This window comes from Heliangelus exortis, chromosome 2 (assembly GCF_036169615.1).
Source record: "Heliangelus exortis chromosome 2, bHelExo1.hap1, whole genome shotgun sequence".
Lineage (NCBI taxonomy): Eukaryota > Metazoa > Chordata > Aves > Apodiformes > Trochilidae > Heliangelus > Heliangelus exortis.
In genome coordinates, this window is record NC_092423.1 from 141706871 (window position 1) to 141728816 (window position 21946).

At 35.0% G+C, this 21946-nt stretch overlaps 1 protein-coding gene across 5 annotated transcripts in view; it reads right to left on the reverse strand.

The window, feature by feature from the left end:
- ASAP1 (ArfGAP with SH3 domain, ankyrin repeat and PH domain 1) overlaps nucleotides 1-21946 on the reverse strand; it is a 143814-nt gene that overhangs the window by 36840 nt on the left and 85028 nt on the right. For all 5 annotated transcript variants that reach the window (XM_071738390.1, XM_071738391.1, XM_071738388.1 and 2 more), the window contains 11 exons: nucleotides 19155-19229; nucleotides 18742-18791; nucleotides 15810-15939; nucleotides 14990-15075; nucleotides 13840-13915; nucleotides 13019-13105; nucleotides 7367-7467; nucleotides 6872-6941; nucleotides 5248-5335; nucleotides 4462-4510; nucleotides 586-749 (listed from right to left, as the gene is read on the reverse strand). In XM_071738390.1, the coding sequence (XP_071594491.1) occupies nucleotides 586-749; nucleotides 4462-4510; nucleotides 5248-5335; nucleotides 6872-6941; nucleotides 7367-7467; nucleotides 13019-13105; nucleotides 13840-13915; nucleotides 14990-15075; nucleotides 15810-15939; nucleotides 18742-18791; nucleotides 19155-19229 (976 nt within the window). The remainder of the gene's footprint in view (nucleotides 1-585; nucleotides 750-4461; nucleotides 4511-5247; nucleotides 5336-6871; nucleotides 6942-7366; nucleotides 7468-13018; nucleotides 13106-13839; nucleotides 13916-14989; nucleotides 15076-15809; nucleotides 15940-18741; nucleotides 18792-19154; nucleotides 19230-21946) is intronic.

Below are 21946 nucleotides of genomic sequence, written 5' to 3' on the forward strand. Positions count from 1 at the left end.
ACTACCATATTGAGTCAGTAATTCTATGACAAGGGGACTCTTCTCAAGCTGTAGGTGACATACAACTGACCCATAACTCTGTTCTTCTGAAGAAATAATCTGATAGGATTTCAACTCCAGGTCTCACGTTTTGCACAAGATTACTTATTCTGCCTCTGAGTAATTTTAATACTGCAATTCCAGTAGCCTGGTGTCAAGATACAACCTCAGAGTAAGATCCTGGCCAGGTCAATTTTTCTACAATCATTGTCTAAGCATTACTCACTTCTACTTAGTAGCATGCACAGGATCAGTGATGCCAAGCAACTTCCATTCAAGTGCAACAAGCATCTAGAGACAGTGCAACAAGAACAGTTCAAACTCCAGAGGGGCTTGAACTGCTGGAAGTAAGCACAGACAACACACAAAAATATTTTAGTGAATTAAACGGAACTAATGTATGAAAGTCACATTTGTTCTTTTAAAAACAGGTTGAAGACCGATCAACACATCACTTAGAAAATTAGTTTGCACTCTACAAACACTTCTTTAAAGAAATTACTTTGCTCCTAACAAGAAGTTGATGACATTAACAAATTGAGATACCTGGTGAGCCACAATCACAACAGACTTCATTTCCGGGTAATCTCTGTATGTCATCAATAATGGCTTTTGTCAGATCCTCTAAACTGTTTTCCCCTGTGCTCTGCTCTCCACGGAATGCCATATTTAATGCTTCTTCTTTGCTGTTAGTCAATACTGATATCCATCTAGCACAAGATAAAGACCTTAATGAAGATCTGCATTTGCAAATACAAAGTTAATCTATAAACCATTGAAAGCTCACCAAGAACAAAATATTAATGGGAATATAGGGAAGGATTGTATAGTGGGAGAGACTGAGTGGGGGAAACATGAGACAGAAAGGAAATAGCTGAGCAAAGGTAAGTAAGAATAAGAAAAGACAAAAAGTCTTAATTCTAATGTCCCCTTGGTGAACTATTTTAAAATTAAAGCATTTCTCAGGTTCCTCGAATAAACAGAAGCTGTGGAAGAGAAAGGGCACAATTAAGCTCCTGCAAATTAAACTGCTTGAAAAGAAGGTGCCTAAAATCTTCCTGAAATCCACTGCTTTCTCCAGTGTGCATTGCTCTTCATTGAGGAGACAGCAAGCAGATTTTTTAATGTGTTGATGTCTATTTGCCTTTCAAAATGCAGGGCTCAGTGCACTAATCAGACTCAGACTGTAATGGCCAAATTAATGAAAACTGCCATGGCAACAAATGGGGTAAGGAAGAGAAAATGACAGGAGAATAACAATATTGACAGACAACATAAAATTTTAGGAGCAACTGTTGACTGAAACAAATCAAGAGTCTTAAATGATATTTCAGGCTCTAGTCCCCTGCCCCCCACCAAATACTCTGCAAGTTTTTGTTTACAAAATAATGTTTTAATTAAAAATAAAATTAAAAAAACCCTCTCAGTGGCTGCTGCCCTACAGGTAGAAGCAAAAAAGGGGAAATCGATTATATTAAGGACAAGATGCCTAATTTAGAAAAAGAGCAAGGTGAAAAAATCCCTCCCAGATACAGTGGGATGTTTTAGATGTTTTTAAATGTAATACACACTTTTTTACACAGAAATATTTTGAATTGGTAGTGGACTCAATTAATTTCCTGTTTAAAATATCAAAATTATCTGCAACTAGTCTTCTGAAAAGTGCTAAAATGGCTACGGTCACCTAAACAAAGTAATAGAACTTCAAATTGAAATTCCTAATTTCTCACAGATATAATGCAAAGATAAACTTTAAGGTTTCAGAAGGAAAACCATGTATATCATCTTGCAATATAGATTCAAAACCTGAACTGATATATGGGCATGTTATATACTTCATACATATACTTTTTTTTTTAGTTGTGGGGTTTTTTGGGTTTTTTTTGTTTGTTTGTTTGATTTTTTTTTTTGGTTTTTTTTTAAATTTTTTTTAGGTTTTTGGTTTTTTTAGTTTTTATGGGCAGGGAATAATCTGAGAACTTATACTTAAACTAAAATGCTTTAAAAATGGAAAAATCAACATAAAAGAAAAGAGAAATTGAAAGATTTGAAAACCAATTTGTTCCATAATTTATATGCTGAAAGCAGATTTACATTAATGTGGCTCCCCCTAGCTACATGAAATAATATAAGAACCCACACTAGATGGCACACTCATGCCAGTTTTGTGATGAAATCATAAGATTAAAAAGGTAAGAGGTGGCAGTGTCTTGTTTCTGATACAGTAATGTTGTTTTAAACACAGAGTAAGAAAATCATTACATTCAGACGGGCAGCATTTATTCTGACATATTTGACAACTTCTTTCAGGGTTAAAATTTGATTAGTTTGTTAAAAATGCAGAATTTGAATAAAACTCAACTATGCAGTAACAATTGAAGAATTATTAGATGCTATTAAAACAAACATGACATTACTGAGCCAGCTGTTAGTTTGATACTACACATTTCCATATTGAGACTGTTTAAGCCATAAGAGCAGTAACTTATTTTGGTTGAGTTTCCTCAGCTAGAGGAACCCACTGCCCAATGCTGCAGATTGTTGTGTTATCTGTGAGAGAGCAGAACAAGAACCATCACAGTGTGTGCTGTAGCAGACACATTTTTAATGAGTAATGTCATTTACACAAGAAGCCAGACCCTTCCTGGCAGGCTGCACACTCAAACAAGTGCAATCAGTAAATATAGTAAAGTTAATTAAAAGCCAACAATTTATAAAAGCTGTCCTATGGCTGTTGTCCTTCTCCTTTTTTCTAAATGCTAACCTGTTATTTTTTACTTCCTTTATTTAAAAAATATATTTGTTTTATTTCATCAGCGCCAAGCTAACAGTCAAAAAGCTTCTGGTAATGCTTTGTACTAATCTTTCAGATACTTTAAAAATTACTCAAGTCTCACAGAATTTTTTGTCTTCTACTGAGTACAATGAAACAGGTTGTTCAACTTTCCACTTCTTGGTCTTAGCATCTATTAGTTTGTCTGCATGTATTCTAACACTTGGATGCAACTAATGTCTCCTTAGCCAAATAAAACTTTTTAAACTTGCAGCAAGATAAAAATATGCAGGTACAAGTCATCTTCTCAGCCACTGGACCTTACAGTGATAAATCAGACTTTAGTGGCTATCAAATGGGAACTAGAGTTCTAATGGGAAGCAAAACAAGCCTGGAATTACAAAGCAGTCCAACAGGCAGCCAGCTAAAGTTATTGACCTGCTCATCCAAAGAATTAAGTTACTAATGTATTCTCCCCCTGCCCTGCTCATGCATTAGGACAAAAAAAATAAACTTCATCTTTTCAACCAAGAATTATAGTAAAAACTAATTTATGGCAGAGATATAAAAATTTCTGACTCATCAAATGCACTACTGATCAGCAATAAAAGTATTTTCTTCACTAAGAAACTCACTGGAATAATTAAGTTCCAGAAGGAATGCAGTAAGCATGACCAGCAAGTCAGTTTTGCATTCTAAGAGGCAACATAAAGCTGTGGACAACTCTGGAAGGAAATAGCTGCATGACAAAGGACTCTTCAGCCTTCCCTTTTCATTCATGCCTTCCAAGATTGAACTGTCAATGCCACTGCCTCACAACTCTGTCAGACAACTGAAACACCATACAAACATTCCCTGTAGCTTTAAAATACACGTGGAACAACACAGCATTGAATTAGAATAGGGACATGTAACAAAACAGCTCAAGTCCTGAAGAATGAGGCAGCCTGGAAGGGGCTCAGGCTTACAAAACACGTTTGATGACACTGAGAGCAATATTCAGGAGAAAAAAAAAAAAGGTAGTATGTGGTTCTCAGGAAAAGAAGTAGTTCTGATGTAGCAGGAAGAAAGATTGTTTCAAAGGAAATAATCTGGTTGGAAACATGTATTAATGAGGCAAGTTACTAGATTCTGAAATATACAAATCTCAGAGATCTGCTTTGCTTTTTATTTCTAGACCTGCAGAGGAAAAGATGCATTATTTGCAAATATTTTCTGTGTGTCATTTGGAAATCTTTTACCTATTTATTACTTTTAACTTAAAGGAAAAGGTAGGATCAGGAAGAAAAGAAGTAACTGCAAAAGAGGGTTGACACAGAAGATTTAAGAATTTTAAAATATTACATTTGAAGCATAATAACCTGATCTACTGTTCATGCCAAGCAACTGCATATGAACCATGTGCTGGCAGGGAGCACAATGAAAATAGGGGTTGTTTTTGTTGGTTGGGTTGAGTTTTTGCTTTGTTTTGTTTTTAATGTTGTGAGGCTTTTAAAGAGCCCTATAGTGTGACACAATGTAGTTTTCATTTACAGATTCACACAGTAGACAAAACAGGCACTGCACTGAGAATACAATTTCCACTATTATATGTGATTTTATAGACCTCTATTGGCAAAATAAACTTAAAGAAATGTAAACATTCTTACGCTACGTATTCCTGTTCATCTTCTGCTTGAAAGTGGTATGTTCTGTTATCTGAAATAAAGAAATACATACTTTTACTTGGTACCTACATATTTGTTACTAAAACCTATTTCGCAGTTAAGAGCAATTGCTCTTAATCAGTAACATTAATACTTTATTCATAGCTATGGAAAAGATTTAAAAAAAAAAGCAGAGAAAGATGAAAGTGTGAATTTTTATTTACACCAAATATATGTATTTCAAAAAGTCTAATGTTTAGAAATACAAAAGGAAAATGAACTTATTAAACCAATTTTGCTCTTCTCACACCAAACTTGAAACATCATCAGCAGAAAAGGACAAAATTAATTTGTTCCTATTATATACCATTGCTTTTGTCTGGGTTAAGAAACACAAACTCTTTACAAACCAAAGAATGAGATAAGAACTGGGTATTTTGCCTCCTATTTAAAGGTGTCATAGACTGTCCTTGTAAACAGTGTTGGAACTGTGTTGTTACTATGTACATAAAGACTAAAAACACTAAGTTGACTCATTGACCTCAAAAGTGTTTTTAAATTTCAAACACCTGCTATACAAGGCCAAAATGAGGAGCAGGGAAATTATAGGAGCTTTAATGCTGAGACAAGTCCCTACCCCAATGCCTCAAACATCACTCAAAAACCAGAACAGACAACAAAAGAAAAACGAGGCCAGAGGTCTTTCCTTGTACTGCTACAAAAACCATCACATAGTAATGTTTTTAGAAATCCCACATAATACAAGATGGTACTAAAGTTGCTACATACGTGATATTAGATCAAAAGACTTCTTATCTTCAGCATTTGGCTTCACCTGGCAGGTCAATAAATTCAGTTTAGCTGGTTGCCTGTTAGACTAAAAAGAAAATTTATTTTATTTTAAAAATGTCTTGATTTAGGATTATTTTTGCTTTCATCTTGAAGGTCCTTCCCAACCATAATGGATGTATGGTTCTATAATGTTACTACTTCCTCATGATCTACAATTCCCATGATGAGTGTCTGAGGGAACTGGGGTTGTTTAACCTAGAAAAAAAGAAGGCTGAGGGGAGACCATATCACTGTCTACAACTACCTGACAGAAAGTTGTAGTGTGGTGGGAATTGGTCTCTTCTCCCAAGTAGCAAGTGCTAGACCAAGAAGAAATGGCCTCAAGTTGTGTCAGGGGATGTTCAGATAGTATATTAGAAGAAACTGCTTCACTGAAAGGGTAATTAAACACCTGAATAGGCTGCCCAGGGGACTGGTTGAATGACCATCTCTGGAAGTGTTTAACAGACATGTAGAGGTGGTGCTTAAGAACACAGTTTAAGTACTGTATTTGACAGAGTTACATGAATGGTTGATAGAGTTAGGTCATGGTTGGACTCTATGATCTTAATCAGATATATGTCTGACTCCCAGAACTCACTGTGATCAAAACTTTCAAATGTTTCATATTTTTAGTTGAAAACAGTCAAAATATTAACACATTCACTCTATGTTAATGTGCTAACATGTCAGACCCTTACAATAACATCTAACATCAACTTGACACTTTCATGTTTCCAAATCATGTGCTTCACAGATAGACCTTGACAATCCTTCCAGAAAAAAACCAGCTGGAGCATTCATTAAAAAGCCTGTTCCATATATTTGCCATTTTCTTATTAAAGTATTGATAAATACACTTAAGTATTAAATCAGCTATCATAAGCTATAGCAGTGGGTCAAAATAGGAGAAAAATAGGAGACGGCTACATAAAGCCCACAGGAATTTAAAAAATTGTTTCAAACCAGCATCTATTCTCATTTTCTCACTCTGATTAGTTGAATGATTTTAAATCTTTTATGAAATTAATGTGTAAGCATTCAAATGTTTTAAATAATTTATATCCTGTATAAGAATACCATCTATAATACATAACACATCTATGCATGAGCTAATTGCTGACCTTCTACTACAGTCACAAGACAAAATTAAGTTTAAACAAAACATCTGACCAGATCTATCCAACGTCCTTTTAATTACATTCACCAGCTCTCCAGTGGCTAAAAAAGAAGTCTATAGTATCTTGCTCTGATGCAGACAGCTACACTATTGACACTTCATTTTATTCAGAATTCATTTTATTCACATGTTGTATCTCAAAGGTTTAATAAGAACAGGTGTACTGCTCCATGTAACCCACTAGTTCCCACTAGTGGTCAGCAGCAGAAAACTGGGAAAAATTTTAACATAGCAAGTATAATGAGGCTTTCATAAATAAGTCTCCAACTTCTGATAATCCACTTCAAAAGCCAGAAGCATAAGTGGCATAGTTTTTGTAACAGCAGATTAACACGAACAGATTCACTAGGAAAGGATAATGTGAATTTATTATTTTAATAAAAAGTTATTTTTATAACTTACCGTTGCATGCGATATGGTAAGAATTCCATTTTTAACAGTGCACTTTCTTCTTTGCCATACCTTCCTTAACCTACATAAGCATGTCAAAAACAATTAAATCAGTAAGTAGATGTGATTTCTTAACATATTAAGTCCATTAACTTTTTGAGAAAATTAGTACTGAGAAACAAACAGATGCACTCAATTTTATCAAATGCCTCACCAAAAATAACCTGGAGATTTATTACAGGTCCTAATCAACTTTTAGAGGCTTTACAAAGGCAATATTTTTGTTTGTTTGTTTTTTAATTACCTTTTTTTGTGATTGCTTGTCATGCTTTTTATATTTACTGTATTAAATTCAGGTCTGTGTTCAGTTTCAGAACTATAAAGTTCTTGTGCTTGTGACACATGCATTAGGAGAATGTGCCTTAAGCACCCACAGCAGAGAACAATAAAAATCAGTGCATGAACACAGTAATAGTTATTATCTAACTATGGACTCCAAGAACATACCCATCACTCTTCTTTAAAAGATAACCTTTCTTCTCACTGCCATATTCTTTATTCCCCTGAAGCTGATGCATACTATATCCTCCTTGCCTGCTCTGTGAATCCTAAAAAAAGGAAAACAGCACCATTAATGTTTCCTGATGTGCATAGTAAGTTTTCCTAACCTATAAGCCTATTTTTTAATTTCTCTTCTCTATCACGATTTCACAAATGAATAAAGATTAAAAAAGAAGAGAGAACTCCTAATGCATGTTTTACATCCATAGGAGAGCTTGCTTTTACTTCAAGTGATCTTGAACTAACTGCATGTTCAAGATTCAATTACTTTCTTAGACATTAGAAGTGGATGAAAATAATAAAAAATAATAAATTCTTACAATATAGACATTTAATATTCCATAATCTTAAGCAAAGACTAAAAGGCTATGACAAAATTTCAAAAAGAAAGCAATAGAATATAGCATGCACATATACAGAAATTTATATAGATGAACAAAAATAAATGGTAAAAATATCTTCCTTTTTAATCCAATTAAAAATATGTATATAATTCATGAGCTTTAGTGAATGAAATAAATTGAAATAACTTTTGGCCTGATCTAGTGAAACAACTAAGTGAAATGGATTAACTTGTTACAAGTACATCAGAAAAAAAAATCCCCAAAAGTTCATTAAAACATTGACTTACTCTCCTAGACTTCGATCACGAAAGGCAAAAGCAAGAGAAAAGAGAAAGCAAATAATTTAAAACAAGAATTATTATTTTATTTAAAAAACAAGTTCCTTAAAAAAATTTCATAGGCCCCATATTTAGTAAAACAAGTCTTCCATTTTCTAACAGCACTACTAGAAATAAGGCAAGAATTAATTTTTTAGGCACACTGGTGCTTTTGCTCATCAAGTAATAAAACATTATAACAATCTGCTTGACCTTGCATATATGACATTGGTTTCAAAAAGCTATTAAGATGATTACAGGATCAAATTTTACTAAATGTGTCCCAGTCTTTACTATTTTAAATTGTTTAAAATGATAGCCATGTTCTATCCTACACCAAACTGGAGCTAATTCTGAATTTCCATTGAAAAAGTCAGGCCCAAAGATAAATTTTAATTTTTGAAAATCTATATAAAAAGGTATAATCAAGGACAAATCATTTTAAATGTACTTTCACAACAATTATCTGCAAAATGTGACAAAATCCCACCCCCTTCAATTACTGCCTTGGCAGTAACAGCTACTCTTTCAAGGCCCACTTTCTTAAAATTACCACAACTAATACATATATATTTAAGATTTACTCCCTCCTACTCAGGGTCCTTACAACTGACTGGTTTTCATTTTATAACAACTTTGTCATACGAGTTTAGAGAAAAGTGCTGTGGTAAAACTGGCAGCTGTGGCTGGAAGCAGCCTGAAGGCTGCTCTGTCCCATGTGCTGTCAGCAGTGATTACAGCTCCACAGTGAGCAGTGATTTGCTATAAGAAAATTTTGACCCACAGTGGAATTAGGGTCCTATTGCTATTAGCACAGGAATCAATGAGATAATTCCTGTTCAAGGAGCATATCAGATGGAGAAGTGAGGAATTAAATCAAAATGTGAAGACCTAGTTAACCAAACAGACACAAAGCATGATTCTAAAGAGGAGCCATATTCAACTTAAAGCTGTTAATACTGTTCCCCTAGAGCTTTAAACCATAGACACTTTACAAAATCAGGGAATTCTTGTGCAAAGTAACAGAAATTGCCATAACTTGATACCAAGACAGTATATAATGGCAACATAAGACACTGCACCTAAGAGGACCACAATAAATTGTACTTCCTGTAGTAAAGCTACAGCTCTTGCACTTCAGTGTAAGCCAAGATTCAAAGGTTATCAAGATGTGCTTTTCCAAGAACCAGGTAACTGCAAAGATTACAGTCGTAGTTTTTTTACCAATCAAAGAAAAGGCACGCCAGTAAAATGTGTAAGAACATCACTGATGTCCATAATACTAAATAAAAACCTGAATGAATGCAACAGTAAAATAAGAGCTGCATTATGAGACCTGAAAGTGTCGCTGATGAGGTTTGCTCATTTAGTACATTAGTATTTTTTCCTGAGTTAAAATATGGGTGCTGTAGAGTACTTTTTCCATACATACCATTTCAAATTTAAAAATATGCTAAATGCTTTTATAAAATTAAAAGCCACACAAGAGTCTCTTGTCATCTGTGACAGGAGGTCAGTCTGAGCTGTGTGGAAAGTGTCAGCTAACTGCCAGCAATTCCAAAGATGACAAAGGTAGAAGAATTTACAATTTGGACAGGAATCATTGGTTTCAAATTCCTTCTCTTGCACAAAGGGTCAAAGAAGCTTAAAACTGTTGACAACCTGGGCCTCAATTTTATTATTTCAAACTGTTTCCATGCCAAAGTAATTTTTGTAAGACTACTTCCGAATCTTTACAAATACACAGGAGAAAATCCCATTCATTTAATGTTCTTCAATATTTCCATTAATCCATAAATTTTCCAATGGTGAGATTATTACACACAAATGTAAGAGGGGAAATGGATTCTTAATAGCAACTGAGCAAGCCATCTGTCACAGTAATAAAGCCCAGCTTCAAATACCTGAGGATTTGGGTATATAAAATAATAGAAAGCTGACTGGTGAAACTCAGGCTCTGTGTCTTCAAGTTTCATTGCCACTTAAATAAGCAGTAATGGATGCTGGCATCCTATTTCAGGATTAAAACACTGAGTATAGCTAAACTAACAAAGACATTGTTTTAACAGGCTCCTTAATATCTGCCATCATTACACTCTGCCTCATGTCATGCAGCAAAACCACGAGTGGAAATCCTCACGATTTTGAAAGAGGTTCTTGAACATCAATGTGATCTAAGGGTTATTTTAACCAAAATTGTGGATTCCTTACTGACAGCAGATCTCCCTCTCCCCCATAATTTGCCTGAATATCTAAAAAGCACAATATTGCTCCTTTTATTGCTCCCAAGACACAGTTTCAAGATACATGCACACACACAGCTTTTCCAGAGTCCTAGGATTTTTCTACACTATAACTAAAGTCAGAACAGTTGTATAGTTTATTTTGATGATACCCGTGAAACTGCTTTATTACATCATGTACCAAAGTTTCAGAATTTGACATGATTAATTTTTATATTTTAAATATAAACACTATTTCACTTAGTTATTCTACCTCATAATACTCTGTGAGGAACTTGTGAAACTTGTCTTGTACTGTATGCAGCCACATGTGTACAATATACAGCACCAAACAAGAACAACTCGTTTGTCCTATTTTATTTCCAAGAACTGGCTGATTACCAAGCAGCTTGAACTTAATATACAAAGCAGCCAGGAGAGAAGGATGTACTTTTCTTTGCCTCCCAGATAATCAGCTTGTGGAAGAAAAAAAGGTATATGAGAAGAGAGCAAGTCTTGTTCCTCCATGTGTTGGGAATTGATTCATCAAAACACTTCAAAATTCTTTCCAAATAGCTATTGAAAATTAAAGTATTCTGTTCAGCTTCTGGGGGAGGGGATGGACAGCAAGCCTGAGTCATGTTGAGTGATTGTGATACTCAGATTACAAATGTAGCTCATGTATGGGAAGCTCTGTAAGTGTTCTGGAAGAGATTTGGCAGAGCTATGTGCACAGGGGAGACAGAAGGAAAAAATCTGAGACAAACTGAGTACTAGAGAGAACTGGTAGGTCTTATAATAAACTGGGATCTATTAAAAAGTGCTCTGCATTGCTCCTATCATCATTTGTGATAAAGAAATTCTAAAAACCATCTACTGTGTTTTGTAAGGTTGTGCTGTCATTCAAAATGATTGGATTAAAGATGCAGGGAGAGGAACAGCCTTCTGGCCACTACATAACATACATCTCCATTACAAAAACACACACAGCAAGTATTCAAAATAAAAAAACACCACCACCAAAACCTTGTAAGAAACGACTCATCAAGCATTCCTTATTAACTGTGACCCTCTCTGGAACAATTCTCTAAATTCAAGCCATTCACCTACACATAATAGCCATAATAAAAATGTGCTACCTACAAAATTATATGAAAGCTCATAAAAATATTTATTTACTCAAGTACTATTTTTGAAGAAGCTCCAGAAGAATTCCGGGAAAGTAAGTTTCACACCACATGGGAAAAGAAGACTCCTGAAAACTACTTTTAAGAGTACATTTAGTCTTATATATACTGGAAAATCATTGCAGATTTTGTATGGAATGTTATGTCTCAAAAATCTGCTGGAGTTCTGTGAAGGAATCAGTAAGTAGACACACATGAGAAATCAGAGAGAGCATACCTGAGCTTCCTATGGGCACTACTTTGTGTTCCTTAACAAAGAGAATTACATTGCTACAGGACAAGGCGAAAAGTTTTCAGATGAATTACCAAGTTAAAAAGTAAGAAATTAACAGGTGAACTTCACAGGAAGATGAAGCATATTGTGTCCAGCACCACAGAAGTCTGGAAAAGGGTGAACATTAAGCTATCAAAGTTGCCTATATGGTATCAAATTATTCAGGATAGCCAGGAATGACTGAGTGAAGATTTTCTCAAGGAACTCACAGAAGTGGATAACTTAACAAAAAATGACAGGTGAAGATCAGCATAAACAAATACAAAGTGATATAGAGGGGAAAAAGAACTAGTAATTGGAGAGTATTCAGGGTAATTATCAGTGTTTACTGCCTTGCATTTTATTCTAAACAGCCATGATAGCTTGTTGTTGGAAATCCAGATAACTCACTATACTTGGTTGTAAATTATATTGTTATGCATGCTTAATATTAGCAATACTGACCAGTTGTATATATGGATAATAATAAACATACAGCAGAATGGCATTGGCCTAATGTTTAATTAAAACAATAATATTTAATAAAAAAATCTTTAATAAACTGAGTAGAAAACTAGCAAATACTAGTATTTTATTTATATAAGAGAAAAATGAGCAGAGAGTAAGTGATCTTTTCCTAAAGGAAGGCAACCTCCTTCCTCCAGTCCCTCCCCCCAACATTCAGCATCACCAAAGAACATTCAGCATTTCTTACTCTTAGGCCCTATGATTTGGAAGCATCACATTATACCTTAGGTAAAAGATCTGATATATATTGTATACTTTGTCCTAGTTGAAGAAGTATCCCAGCGTATCTGCAATGGATGTCTGATCTTCCCCCTTCAGTTCTGATACCACTGTAATTCCCAATGTATTTTTATTTTTATTTTTAACTGCCTTGTCTCAGCCACTACCATCTAGTATCATGGTCAAAGGCATAATACCAAGCTAGATGAAGCATTCACCTGATCCATTACAACTCTTCTTATAGAACAGAAAAAGGGTACATAGACAGTACAAAATTGTAAAAACACACACACTCATACAAAAAGGAATAATTTCCTTTATGTATAAAATGGAAACAGAAAATTAATCTAAAACTATTGTTTGTCAATAAATAGTTGGACATATTAAATATAAGTTTCATCATAATGTTCAAAGTCCAACTCTTCTGAACCAGTAACTACAAAACTTGGACATCACTCAAGCCAATTTCTGAATACAGAATCAATAAATTTAAATTATGTCTGAGAATAACATGTCTAAATTATTTACCTCCTTCTGATCAAGCTGCAGAGACGATTTTATCAAATCACGGAGAGCAGTAAGTTGTTTCTTTTCTTCATCTTGTGTCTGCTTTATCTATGGAAAGAAACTGGGATTTGCTTTCTGGATGCAACTTGAATTTTTTATGCATTCCAAGATATAATTTTTAACACTGTGAACAGGCAGCTCAACTATTCTGTATTTCTGCAATAGTCGAGTTTATTTTATATGTTCACCTTCTATGCATGCAATATTGAAGAGCAATGAATGTAAAACTTCACACGGTCACTTCTGGTACTCTCTAACAGTAACTAAATTAGTCTCTGAAACATTAATTAAATTAACTCCTATAACCTTGACAGATGACTTAAGGACTGAAAATAACCATTTAAATTAATCACAAATTACAATAGCAAATGGGATTATTGCAACTGTGATTATAGAATATGAAAGCACTGGGGTGACAAGTGAGCTGTGATTCCACATTATTATCATAAACATCATAAGCTAATTAAAAAACTATGGTGCTACCATCAACCAGTTCAAGAAAAATGAAAGTGGTACCTAAATTGGTGATGGTAGCGTAATTTGATTCAAAGATTCCCACTTTAAAGCAGTTTTATTTTAATATATTAAAAAATGAAAATTGTTTTTACTAATAACTGTAAAAACAGAATACAAAGTTTAAGATAGTTAAGATGCTTTTTCTTCAGAATAGCTATATTCAGTTTGAAATAACACATTTTACACCCTTGTAGTCGTACCTAAAACATATTCATATTAAAAAAATGCCCATTTTCAGAGGTTAAATTACTTATAAATAAACTTACATTATATAAGTCAGCAGCCAACTTTTCAATATATTGTTTAAGTTTATCAGCTGTTTTCAAGCCATCTTGGAAGAAACTACAATGAAAAATACTTGTGATTTATCAGGAATACATCTAACTCGTAACATAAAGCAGACTGTCTTGCAGAAAAAAACAGTAAAAATCAATAAAATTTACATAGCTTATTCCAAGTTCAGAAACAAAAAAAACCCCTCTGTCCCAGTGTGAACTGCTTTACTGTCCATCTAACCACACAACTGCACAGCTTCCACATTGCTCTACAGTAATATATTTCAGAAAGGTCTGATAATATTTTTCTGGACTGAAATGCAGCTTAATGTAATTTGTTGATTTAGTTTCACTGTATAAAAATATAGTGAGCCAAAAAAGCACTTTACATGTTAGCATATGAAAGGTGAGGTTATACATAAACAGAAATTTAACTTTATTTATTCTAAGTTACCAATCTGAAGGCAATCAATTGATTATTCACCACTACAAAGCTTTTTATGGTCATTGTTTCTTTAAGGGCTTTTTTTGGTTGTTGTTGTTTTTTGTGGGTTTTTTTAATTTTGTTGGAAGCCCTTCCCAGTACTTTAAAAGTATGGTCATTTTCAAATACACCATTGTGACCTTAACAAACACTGAATTAGAGAGGATATAAGTAGCTTATTTTTATCAGCTAGTCAACATGTTTCCCTTCAGTAATTTTTAAATTTTCTTTCCTTCATTTAAGTAAAAGCTGCTGCATGTTTGGTTCTGTGGTGCTACTGATGATAAGGTCATATCTTACCAGTTTCAGCTCAAGGAACTTCAAATAAATTACTGGCTTTCACAGTACAAGAATTTACAGAAGAACTATAAATAAAGCAAAGAAGCTATTTCTAAAAGTATATTTTAGATCTATGCCTCAGGAACTACCATTAACTGTATGCAACATGCAGCATTTTCCATTAGCCTCTTTGTCTCTCAGCCCTCTGCCCCACACACTTTCATACTCTACTGAAAGACAACAACCAAATAAAATGAAGCTGCAGACACTGGGCAGGGTGGAAATTCCTGATGTAACCAAAACAAATTGAAAGCAATGGGGAAGAAATACTTGTGTAAAAGAGAAAATTCTAGCTAAAGATAAAAACATCCCACTTACTTGCACTGTGCATGGTAATACTTAATCAGGTTCTGCAGAAGGTCCACGCCTTTTTTTGTCTTGATTTCATTAACCTTAATAAGATACTGCATAGACAGTGGAAAAAAAATGTTGATAGTCATGCCTCACAACCTTCAACAATTTTCAATAAAACATTATTTGCTCAATGAATTATCTGTGTTTAACCTGAGTGCTGACTCATAAGCCACCAGTTGACCACAGTTAAGCAAAATATAAACAGGCAACAGTTTATTTGGCCAAAACATTTAAAAAAAAAATCAAAGAAAAAGCTTCATCTTTTCCAACTGTTCTAAGACGTACCTTTTGTAATACTGCTGTAGTAATTAGTGAAACATAGGAAAAATATAAATATTGTGCAATTTCAAGTAATCAACACTAAAATGGAATTGAGAGAATTAATAATATAAAGAGCACCTTTATGGAAGTAATGTATCACTATGGTTTACCATTTCATTAGTGATTTTCACATCTGCATAAAGCATGATGAAGAAAGACATCAAAAGTACTTCCCAAAATGCCCAACCATAAAACTGAAAAAACCTGAAATATTTCCATAATATATTTTCACCCTGAGAACCTTAGCATAATTTAAAAACAAAGAAAAGGAATAAAGAAAAAAGAATCCAAATTTTGCAGAGTTGCTAAAATAATTATCTTTATGATGCTGTATTATGAGAGATTGAAATAGTTTCCTCCCTCTGCCCCCATAAAACACAGGATTTCAACACCTTTGGAGTAAGGCCCACAAGGGAATTTTCAGTTATGGTGTCATAATTAAAGGCTGAAACTTGTTACTTACTTCACACATCTGCAGCTGAAATAGTCGCCTTTCTTTCTCCATTTCCTCTGCTATCTCAGCTCCTGTTATTTCAGTTCTTATCATCCCATGCTGCTTTGCATGTTCTCGTTTTTCCTTTTCAATTTTTGTACTGAAATTTTAATTAGAAAACATTTTAGAAAATTTCTTCTACTATCATGCAATCTCTTTAGAAGACAAACAAAAAATCAAATCAAGAAATATTAAGATGCCATCCTGCAAATTAGTTCTTGACACCAGACTAGACTGTGACACCAGACCCTGTATGTCCAGAAGTAATGGAATCACAAAGCTGCTTTCTTTCACCCCTTAAATGTTTTCTCTAGTTTGTATGCTAATTGGGGGAAACCAAAAAATTCTCATTCTCTCAATGTGACATGCACCAGAGTCTTCATCTCTACCTACTGCAGTGTAAACCACAAAAGTAAGAAATTACTAACTCACAATAAAATAAGCAGAATATCTGAAATATGTTTCATGCTTGTAAGGAAGGAATTAAAAACACATGACATGACTTACATGTTCAGAGAAACTAAACACTAATTCTTAAACAGTGAAATGCAAATATGGAAATAAGAGTCCAGGAGACTTTAATTAGAGCTTTACAATGTCTCTGTCCCTACCTATCTACTCTGCAGACTAAAAAGACACTCCATTTGTAAACAAACTTCAGATTCTCAATAAGGGTAAAAAAACTATTTTCTAAATTTTTTTTTTTACTAAAATTTTTCTTCTCCAGTAGCCCTTTTGAGAAAAAATAAAGCTGAATCTGTGCTTCTGCAGGTGACAAAGCACGGTGTGCTTTGTACTCTTTCATCGCCAGAAAAAACAAAAAAGGGGTTAATTTATTTGGTTTGAACTTTGCTTTTCCCCAGCTAAGAAAGGCATAATGCTTGCTTGCAGAACAAAGCACTTTTCAGCACTGTGCCTCCAAACTTGACTTTCTGGGAAACTGGGTTCTCTGAGAAATCTAAGGGACCACTTCTTGGTCTTCATAAGTCCAAGTGAAATTTACTTACAAAAGAACTAAAAAAAAAAAAAGTACCAAGACAACAGGCATCTTTCTGTAAACTTTCCACATTCAGAGCAGATTCCCACAGATTATTTCATGTATTAAATCTGTATGAGATACCTCTGTCTTCTTTTTAATGGCATTTCTTATAAACAGGATGGCAAAGATATCCCCCATTTTACACATACCAATTTGAGAGGCAGAAATTTTATTTTTTTTTACTAATTTGTTATATATAGAAAACTAATATATTTTGCAAAATATGGAGGATCTCTAAGAACTAAATAACTAAAAAGAAAAAATATACCAATTATGCATATTTAGCCTGAAGGCTAAAGTGAGTTCAGTGCTGAGATTTTGGGACAAGAATCTCCTTTTTGCCTTACATTAGCAACAACCTCATACCCAGTTCAGTTGTTCACAAGAATTTCACATGGTAATGAATCTAGTAGGCAAAAGTTACTATACTAGTTAATAAAATTATGTTGTTAATAAATGCTTCAGTATTTCTTTGGGTTTTTTTGGATATATATAAATGAAATAAAGCTAGTAATAAGATTAAAAAGGGGAATATTTTAAAGGATACAAAAATTAATTAACTCCTGATCACTCCTGAATTCTGGTAAAACTACTGCTCATCAGTTCCTTGAGAGCATTCTGAACCATTCCCCTAGTACTTGTGCAACTACTTGTTTCCAATCTTCAATTTTAATAAATATATCTTTACCCACAGAAGACAGGTATCAAAATAAGAAATTATTTTTAAAACCTCAGATACTTTTAAATTCACACCAACTCAACCAAGCTCTCAATAACATGTATTTCTGCAACACAGTGAAAGAGAAAAATCTCATAGTTTTTATAATTGGTAGATTTTATGTATATGGTTATAAGAATGTGTAAATGCCATGTGAAATCTCCACAATGCACCTTACAATGTTCACTATCTACTCATTAAATGTCTTCCTCACACTATAAATACTGGGCAGTCATTCAACTACTTCATAGGAAACATAAAAGATTTTTTTTCTATTAGTGCAGAAGAGAAGTGAACAGAAGATGTGTCTTGCTCATGTTAACAATATCCACAGACATCATATAGCTGGGACCAGAAGGAGAGGAAAGGGAGGGAGGAGGAGGGAGGAGGAGGAGGGAGGAGGAGGAGGAGGGAGGAGGAGGAGGGAGGAGGAGGAGGAGGGAGGAGGAGGAGGAGGGAGGAGGAGGAGGAGGGAGGAGGAGGAGGAGGGAGGAGGAGGAGGGAGGAGGAGGAGGAGGGAGGAGGAGGAGGGAGGAGGAGGAGGGAGGAGGAGGAGGGAGGAGGAGGAGGGAGGAGGAGGAGGGAGGAGGAGGAGGAGGGAGGAGGAGGAGGGAGGAGGAGGAGGGAGGAGGAGGAGGAGGGAGGAGGAGGAGGGAGGAGGAGGAGGGAGGAGGAGGAGGGAGGAGGAGGAGGGAGGAGGAGGAGGGAGGAGGAGGAGGGAGGAGGAGGAGGGAGGAGGAGGAGGGAGGAGGAGGAGGGAGGAGGAGGAGGAGGGAGGAGGAGGAGGGAGGAGGAGGAGGGAGGAGGAGAAGGAGGGAGGAGGGAGGAGGAGGAGGAGAGAGGAGGAGGAGGGAGGAGGAGGAGGAGAGAGGAGGAGGAGGGAGGAGGAGGAGGGAGGAGGAGGAGGGAGGAGGAGGAGGGAGGAGGAGGAGGGAGGAGGAGGAGGGAGGAGGAGGAGGGAGGAGGAGGAGGGAGGAGGAGGAGGGAGGAGGAGGAGGAGGGAGGAGGAGGAGGGAGGAGGAGGAGGAGGGAGGAGGAGGAGGGAGGAGGAGGAGGGAGGAGGAGGAGGGAGGAGGAGGAGGGAGGAGGAGGAGGGAGGAGGAGGAGGGAGGAGGAGGAGGAGGGAGGAGGAGGGCAATACTTACAATTTGGTTTCATAATCCTTCCAGGCTTTGTCAAAAGGTTTTTTGAGATCCTTAGGAAACATAAAATTTGCTTAGGACATGTTTAAAACTTTGTCATTACAGTTATCCATAATAATCATAAACAACTGAAAAAAATTTCCATTTTTCTTTAAAATTCTTGGACTTTAGTTGAAAAAAAAAAGCTATTTTTTAATCTCATAGAGTATCATGTTGCACCTTAAGATGGAAATTTACAATGAAATTCTAAAGAAGCATCATAGTCACACCAATTTTGAATTTGCTCATTGGACTGCATACAGAATATTAATGGATGCCAGTATAAGAAATAATCTCATGGGTGAATAGAAAAAGGTCACAAACCAGCTCAATCTGAAATCATTTCCATAAATAAGAAGTTAGTTTTCAACACTTACCCCTTTAACACCTTTTAAGTCTCCTTTTAAGAGAGAATCCAAAGTGAAAATAACATTGTGGCTTAAACCTTGAAGCTAAAAAAGAGAAATATTATAACTGTTAGCAATCAAAAAGACTTATGATATCAAACTACTGCAAAACAAGCTTTTTAACTTCACTTATGAATCACAGAGTGGCTTGGCTGGAAGGGACCTTAAATATCATTACAATTAAAAAAAAAAATCTTAACAGATGGAAATACATAGTATAATTTGTGAAGAAGAGATGTGAAGATAAATTGCCCCAAAAGATTAACAGAGGACATTTACAGGAAAGGGGAGAGAAAAAAAGAGGCTTTAAACAATTGGAAAAAGCCAAGCACCATCCAAAATTAAAAAACAAAAAAATAATCAATCTGCAAGTGCTCCAAATGCTCTTCCAAAACCTCATCTAGATCAATTTAAAGACACTGACACACTCAGTTCCACCTATGCAGATCTTCATACAGCTTTTTAATGCACTATTGTAATGAATTACTGAATTAAGAATGCAATGTGGAACAGGAAAAGAAGCAGAAGTAGCAAAAAGCAGAGTAATCTGGTCTGGTTGGACACTCAAGATTGCTGAAAACAAAGACCAGCACTGACAATGGGCCAATGCAATGTAATTACGTTTATAATATATTACAGAAGTGGTCATTGTCTCATTCTTACATTCTTATAAAAACCCCAAACACTCTCAAACATATGCTACTTATATGTTTTAAGTTTCTGGTGTCATATTTAGTGTTACCTTCAACAGTTAATTATTATTACAATTAATTATTATTAATAATTCACGGAGAATCTTTTCGTTAAAATGACTAATGGATGTCCTTTTATTCTTGACCTTGTGTACAGAGCAATAATCTCAAAATTACTGTTCCCAGAAGTTGTATATGTGATGTAATTTGCAGCCTTTTCTTCATAGTGAATGATCATAGTAAGAAAGTTGAAGATCACTCTCAAAGTGATCAATCCATAAGTCATTCACATAGGAAATAAATTATTCTGTACCCTCCTTCTCTAGAAATATGCATCATATCACAATTCATAGGAAAATATTTAATTAATCAAAACAAATTGAAATTTTTAAAGTATTTTTGTTATCTACTGTACAGCTCCATTTCTAATTTCTCTTCTTGTAAAGACCATTATTTTGTTGTAAATTTACTATATAAGGCAACAATAATCTCCCCTATGTAAAAGAACACCAACAAAGCCAATTAGGTAGCCATTAACCTTTACTGACAGTTTTTCAATTAATTTTATTAACCTAAGCCTCAGTACCTACTGTGGGGCTTTATCAGTGACATCATATAGCCCTCTTCTTAACCTTTTTTCACTTGATCTCAAATTCTATTTTGATATTATAAAAATATTTCTTTCAGTGTAACTGCATTCATAAGACTTATACTTAAGAACATTGGGTAAAAAAAAGCAGAATGATCTATCTTGAAGAGAACAGTGAAATGCTGAGACATCAGTAAAAAGCTCATTATCTACTTGAGACATCTGAATGGAGAAAATTAGAGAACAACCTATTTTAAATTCTGTCAACAAGAATTTAGATAGACAATGCTTCATAGTCTAGCTGAAATAGTATAGTATTGTTCTGAATGACTGTGGCTTCCTAAGTTAAAAGAGGTTCTTCCCCTTGATCAGCACTACTTTAAATTAATTCGTCAATTAATTATCCCACACACACAAAGTAAAATATTCCTGTGGAAGCCCAGCAAAGAACAATGTGATCTAGCAGATTTCCTGCAAACTTAACTACTGGTCCCAAGCTGTCCTCTAATTGAACTTCAAAAAGCATTTAAAAGTATTTTTAATTGTGTGATGAAGTAAGATTAAAGGAGTCTGTACAGAGGAGAGTAAGAAGTCTTTACAAAGGAAAGGAGGTCCCTCACATAGATACTTTTCTTTAAAACTACCAAAGTTGAAACAAGGGATGATTCATGTAATAGGTTGAAGCAAAGCTGTTAAAGAAAGAAAGAAAGCTTCATGAGGAGAATTGTGGTTACCCTGAGATGACTAAGCAGGTGATGAAGGAGAGGCAAGACTCAGGAAGCAGAAATGAGCACAAACATGAGAGGTCAGTGACACCCCAGGGCCTGGTATGTTCTGAAGAAGAAGACAGTCAGGTGAGACTGTCTGCTGACACCAAGCTATACTGGGGAGTAAAGCAAAAGGCAGGTATGGAGTTGCATCAGAGCCCTTTAACACCACTGAGAGCATGAAATCAAAGACTGAAGTCTATGCTGAAAAATGTAAATTGATGCCTAAGGAGAAAAAGCCTGCATATAGAATCACGCTGATGAAATCACAATCATCAAGAAAAATGTTTCAATAAAACAGAACAACCTTAAAGTTACAACACAGAATCCCTTGAAAGCATCAAGTTCAATGATCATACTGCAATCAGCCTTCAGAAAAAGAAAAATGTAAACATCTTTCACTTGTCCCCCTTCCTTTTAGAAAAAGCTACAAGATTAGGAAGAGAAGATACAGAAACGACCAACAAGGACAACCCAAGTTAGGAAACAACTGGGACTCAGCTAGAAAAGCATAAGATGAAGGGAAAGAACGAATGGTAATTATCTTAAATTTCTGGGGAAAATATAGAAATTTTTCCATTTCTTTTAAGATGTATGAATCAAGGACAATACATAAAAGCATAAAGTTCAAAAGAAACAGAATTTATATTTCAAAACAGCAGTTCATTATAGTGTTCTGAAAGAATCCACTATGTTCTGTGCCAAGCAGAGCAT